The sequence below is a fragment of the Psammomys obesus genome, unplaced genomic scaffold (genome assembly GCF_907164565.1).
Source record: "Psammomys obesus unplaced genomic scaffold, mPsaObe1.curated_primary_1811, whole genome shotgun sequence".
Lineage (NCBI taxonomy): Eukaryota > Metazoa > Chordata > Mammalia > Rodentia > Muridae > Psammomys > Psammomys obesus.
Window position 1 is genome coordinate 42,920,121 of NW_026593286.1, and position 6,000 is coordinate 42,926,120.

Here is a 6,000-nt window from a genome sequence, read left to right on the forward strand (position 1 = left end):
TTAATGACAGATACAAAGATAAATCATTGAACATGCCCCAGAGCTTATAGCTTTGTGGTAAAGACAATTACGTAAAAAACTATCAAGAAAAGGTGATAAGTTACACATATAATAAAGGACATATCATAAGAAAGGGGAACCTTCCTCCATTGCTGGTGGGAATGCAAACTTGTACAATCACTTTGGAAGTCAATTTGGTGCTTCTTCAGAAAATTGGGAACAGCTCTAGCTCAAGAGCTAGCTATACCACTCCTGGGCATATACCCAAAAGATGCCCCACCATTCAACAAGGACATTTGCTCAGCTATGTTCATAGCAGCTTTATTTGTAATAGCGAGAATCTAGAAACAACCTAGATGTTCTTAGTTGAAGACTGGATACAGAAATTGTGGCATATTTACACAACAGAATATTACTCAGCTATTAAAACAAGGAAATCATGAAATTTGTAGGCAAACGCATCATCCTTTGTAAGGTAACCCAGAAGCAGAAAGACACACATGGTATATACACACTTATAAGTGGATATTAGGCATATAACATAGGATAAATACTAAAATCCACAGACCTAAAAACAACAAGGAAGACCCTAGAGAGGATTCTTAAATCTCATTCAGAATGGCAAACAGGTAGACACCAGGAGCAGTGGACGAGAGGAAACAGGATGGGAGCCTACTATAGAGGGTCTTCTGAAAGGCTCCACCCAACAGGGAATTGAAGCAGATGCTGAGACTCACAGCCAAACTTTGGGCAGAGAGCAGGGAGTCTTATGGAAGAAGGGTGGATAGAAGGGCATGGAGGGGACAGGAGCCCCACAAGGAGACCAACAAAACTAAAAAATCTGAGCCCAGGGGGTCCTACAGAGACTGATGCACCAACCAAAGACATTGCATGGAGAGAACCTAGACTCCCTGTTCAGATGTAGCCAATTGGTGGCTTAGTCTCCATGTGGGTCCTGAGTGAGGGGGCCATGGGGGACAAGTTCTGTTGTGAACTTGGTTGCTTGCTTTTAGATCACTTGCCCCTAGTGATGTTTCCTTCCCAGGCCACAGAGAAAAGGGATCCCGGCAGTCCTGATGAGACTTGATAAGCTATGGGCAGATGGCAGGGGAGGAGAACTCCCCCTTTCAGTGGACTAGGGGAAGAGGAAGGGCAGGTGAAATTGGGAGGAATTGAGGGAGGGGGCTTCAATCGAGATGATATATAATGAATAAATTGTGAAAAAAATAAAAATAACAACAAAAACAAGTTTGTGGATATGGTCCACATATTTACATGCTGAAAACATTTGCTCATGCTTTCAGAATTTTCATTAGGTAAATCAGTAAAGAACTATTTTCCTAATTTATTTACATATTTATTACACTTTAATGTCTTGCCAATCACTCCTTTGCCATCCTCCCTGTCAGGATCATGTATAGTGAGCATTTAAAGTACTTTGGAATGAAGTCATGTTTCTACCTTACTTGTATGACAGTGTTCTTAATCTGCCTTCTTCAGTAATTTGAATAATCTAAATAGATCTAGAAAAGGGGGATCTAAAATCATAAAAATGAGTTGGGAAATACCAAAGTTTCAGTTAACTTTGAATTTTGATATCAACAGGGACAACTAAAAATGTTCTGTCTAAAGAAATGCACTTTCCTTATTAACTGTTTAGTTTATATCTCACCATTCCTCTTTCATTTCATTTAAATTTAATTTTTATAGTTATGTATAATAGAATACACATGTATATGGACCTATATAAATAAATGTGAATAACTGTTTGTCTGTATATCTATGTGATTATATATCAAACATCAAAGACACTGTCTTGATGTGTCTTGCTTTAAAAATCACTTAGATGTTTTGAGTCTTAAGCATGTGATTTGAAGAAGTGCTTTTGAATAGTGGTTAGTATGGGGAAGGCCCTCAGTGATTAATAGTTGCATTTCCCCCTATGTGAGTGTTTGCATGCATGTATATTTGTATGTCCACATGTGTGTAGCATGTGAACACATGTGGAGAAGGTTGGCACTAGATGCCTTCCTTAATTACTGTACATATTATACGCTAAGATGAGTTTTTAGCTGAGTTCACAGCTCACCATTTTAGGTAGTCTGGCTAGTCAGCTTACTCCACAAATTTCCCCTTCCACATCTGGGATTATAAGTGGCCACCATACCTACCTAACTTTTGTATAGATTTGGGGGATCCATATTCAAGTCCTCGTGCTTGTGTGACAAACACTTTACCTGCCAAGCCTTCTTCCCAGTCTCTAGACAATTATATTTTCAATAAAGGTCTCATAAGCGTAGATATGAGATAATGGGAAAGATACACATAATGAGATAATCTTCATTTAGCAAATATTTCTATCTTGGAAATTAGGTGAATATTGGATTGATCCTAACCAGGGATCAGCTGAAGATGCAATCAAAGTTTACTGCAATATGGAAACAGGAGAGACATGCATTTCAGCAAATCCAGCCAGCGTTCCACTGAAAACCTGGTGGGCCAGCAAGTCCCCTGACGATAAGCCTGTGTGGTATGGTCTCGACATGAACAGAGGGGCTCAGGTGAGTTAATGTGATTGAATATATTCACCCAGAATTATGTTTTTACTGTTTATTATTTATTATGTTTTCACATTTATTAAAACTATGCTATTATTGTTTTACTGGATTTATTTTATTATATATACTTTTAAGTGATATGTTCTCATTAGAAATTATTACAAAATCATTGCCTAAACAAGTTTTACCATGAGTTACTTCATATAGACTTATCATTATAATTTTCCTTTTTAGTAAAATGAAATGATAAATAATCTTTAATATTAGTTCCTTTAATACATGTCACTGAGTATGGATGACAGTGGGAGGGGACTTGTCTCAATTCCAGGAGACCTGGGTCACAATTGACCGCTACTTTAAGTAAGTGTGGTAAGGTTGACTTCACCACCTCTGTGAATGTTAATGCTTAGTGTAGTGTCTGGGAAAATAAATGACACATATTAGATACAATTGAAAAATAATGAAATTCCTTGAAACCTGTGAAGTATTTAAGTCATTTTTCTAATTAGATGAATTATGTTTTATTTTCTCTGAGTTCCTCTCTATTTTATGTTTCTGTTATGGTCTAGTTGGTTCAGCACTTCATCAGATCTTGATGTTCCATTTTACAATGCCAATGTTTTATCCCAGCTCACCACCTCTGCTCCCAACCTTGCCCCAGCTAACATGTTATGAAAGTGTTATTATTCTCCATATAATAATCTAGAATCTACTATCACTTGGTGGAAATTAAAATTAAATATAAAGAGCTAAAATGTAGTTTAACCGGGCTGGAGAGATGGCTCAGTGGTTAAGAGCACTGTCTGTTCTTCCAGAGGACACGAGTTCAATTCCCAGCAACCACATGGTGGCTCACAACCATCTATAATGAGGTCTGGTGCCCTCTTCTGGTGTGCAGGCAGAACACTGTATATGTAATAAATTTAAAAAAAATTTCAAAAAATGTAGTTTAACCAAAATAATGTGTCAGAAACAAAAATGAGACCATTGAAAACAGAACTCAGAGTTGAAGATGAATAGGAAAGAGCTAGTTGGAAATGAGTTTTGGTAACTTGTGTTGTAGAAAATAGTAATTATGATATGTATGTAACTTCAGTAAAACGGACTTATACTTACACTTAATTCATATTTTCATTCTAATTAGTGATAAAGTTGAGTTGTATTTATTAAGTATACTGTATATAGCATATATGCAATTAAAGCATATTTAAAGATACTTAACTTTTCTCTGGGAAATTAAAATCATTATTTTTTTAACCTCTTTTTTGAATAAGGACAATGGTAGCTGTGACTATGGATAGATATTTGAAAATACTTTTCTTTGTATAGATAAAAGAGCTTATTATATGAAAACCAAATAATATTCTTCAAAGGTGATTTATCTAGTCTGTTAATCATTAATCTATCTATCCACCTGTCGTCAATCTGTCATCTCTTTGGGTGGCATTATGAACCCCTTCAGTATGTCATATTCCATAGACTGCTTTCATTTCTCTAGTTCACCTATGGAGATTACCAGTCACCTAATACAGCTGTTACTCAGATGACCTTCCTGCGCCTTTTATCAAAAGAAGCCTCCCAGAACATTACTTACATCTGTAGGAACACTGTGGGATACATGGATGATAAAACCAAAAGTCTCAAGAAAGCTGTGGTCCTTAAAGGGTCAAACGACTTAGAAATCAAAGGAGAAGGAAACATTAGATTCAGATACACAGTTCTTCAGGATACTTGTTCCGTAAGTGCCTGCCTTTTGAACGATGCTATTGTGTAACTTTCCTTGTTCCTTTCATTCTTTGGCAAGTGAAATCACTGACTCTCACTTTTAACCATAAACATTCATGAGTCTATGATAGAGAATTAATGATTTTATGTCTCCTTCCTTCCATGTGTACCACACTTATCAGAGCTGTACATATCACTCTTTTATGTTATAAAAGTTGATTGTGCACATGAGTGGGGGGGGAGTTGTTTCTGTGTAAAATTCTTGGAAATATATACTATTTATCCATTGTCTTTATTGAATTCCAGAAGCAAAATGGAAATGTGGGCAAGACTATATTTGAATACAGAACACAGAATGTGGCCCGCTTGCCCATCATAGATCTTGCTCCTGTGGATATTGGCAGCCCAGACCAGGAATTTGGCATCGAAATTGGGCCAGTTTGTTTCATGTAACAGAAGCCCAGAATCATTGACAATGAGCACTACCATCAATGACCACCACCCTTCACAAGAACTTTGACTGTTTGAAGTTGATCCTGAGACTCTTGAAGTAATGGCTGGTCCTGCATCAGCTTTGTACATATGGTCTGAAGTGCCTGGTCACCTTATTCTTCAGAATATTTATTTTACTTACAATCCTCAAGTTTAATTGACTTAAAATATTTTTCAATTTGATGGTTTAGATTTAAAACAATCAATGACAATGACCACCTTTACAAAAAAAGTAAACTGATTAAAAAATAAATATGTTCTCATCAATTCATTTCACTGTAATGGATAAGTTGCTTAGTATTTATGAGGAAATTCTCCTTCCTAGCAGGTAGCTTACGTGGTGGGGTATGTAAAACCTCAGCACATGTTGACTTTACTTGGCTACAATCTGAAAAATAGAAAGCAGTACCCTTCTGTGTCTTCTAATTTCCAGATCATCAATGAAAAATGAACACAAAATATTTTACCTTGTGGCTCATACATGTCTTGATATTGAATTACCATTATAGAAATTCTTTAAATGGAATATAATATATCACTTTCCCACAGTCTTTAATGAAATCTTTAAATAACATATTTCAGGAAAGGAAAAAAAAAACATGAAATTGCCTCAGCTTTACAATTTATTTTGTAAAGATTGATACATTTAGATTTTTTCTCATTCAAATTTGAGTAACTTTTCATTTTTTTTTGTTGTAATTTTTCAATACATATAGAAGTTGTATTTGTGTTTTCTTATTGAATAAGATACTGAATTAAAAAAAAAATTTACCCCCACAAGTTTCTAACATGTGTGCCCAGGAACAAAATTGAGACTCTTTAACAGGCACTGTCTCATTTTCCAGAGCCTGTCATAAAAAAGATCTAGAAACCCAGGGTTGTGATGACCATTCCCATCAAATGTGAGGACTGGAATTAGAACATCCATAAGAAAATATGACACACCACTTCTTAGCATGAGCTACCTCATCTCTAGAAGCGGGGAGAGACTTCCTATTCCTGTTTATACGTTAGGTATTCAAAGGTGCTATGCTTCTGTTGTTATCCCAAGACTGGAGATAGCCAGGGCTAAAATATTATTACTTTTCTTTTAATGATGGTGCTAAAATTCTTTCTATAAAATTCTTTAAAAAATAAAGATTGTTTCACCAATGCCATTTGTGAACACAGAACTGTTAAATGTCCCGATTCTGAGAGAGAACACCATTCTAGGGCCTTTTGACTC

The 6,000-nt window shown here is 35.9% G+C and overlaps 1 protein-coding gene across 1 annotated transcript in view; it reads left to right on the plus strand.

Moving 5' to 3' along the window:
- Window positions 1-5,028, plus strand: part of Col5a2 (collagen type V alpha 2 chain) — a 139,834-nt gene extending 134,806 nt beyond the window's left edge. The window contains exons 52-54 of the mRNA XM_055616744.1: window positions 2,374-2,561; window positions 4,057-4,296; window positions 4,590-5,028. Coding sequence (XP_055472719.1) covers window positions 2,374-2,561; window positions 4,057-4,296; window positions 4,590-4,736 — 575 coding nt within the window. The 3' untranslated portion in view covers window positions 4,737-5,028. The remainder of the gene's footprint in view (window positions 1-2,373; window positions 2,562-4,056; window positions 4,297-4,589) is intronic.
- The last annotated feature ends 972 nt before the right edge of the window (window positions 5,029-6,000 follow it).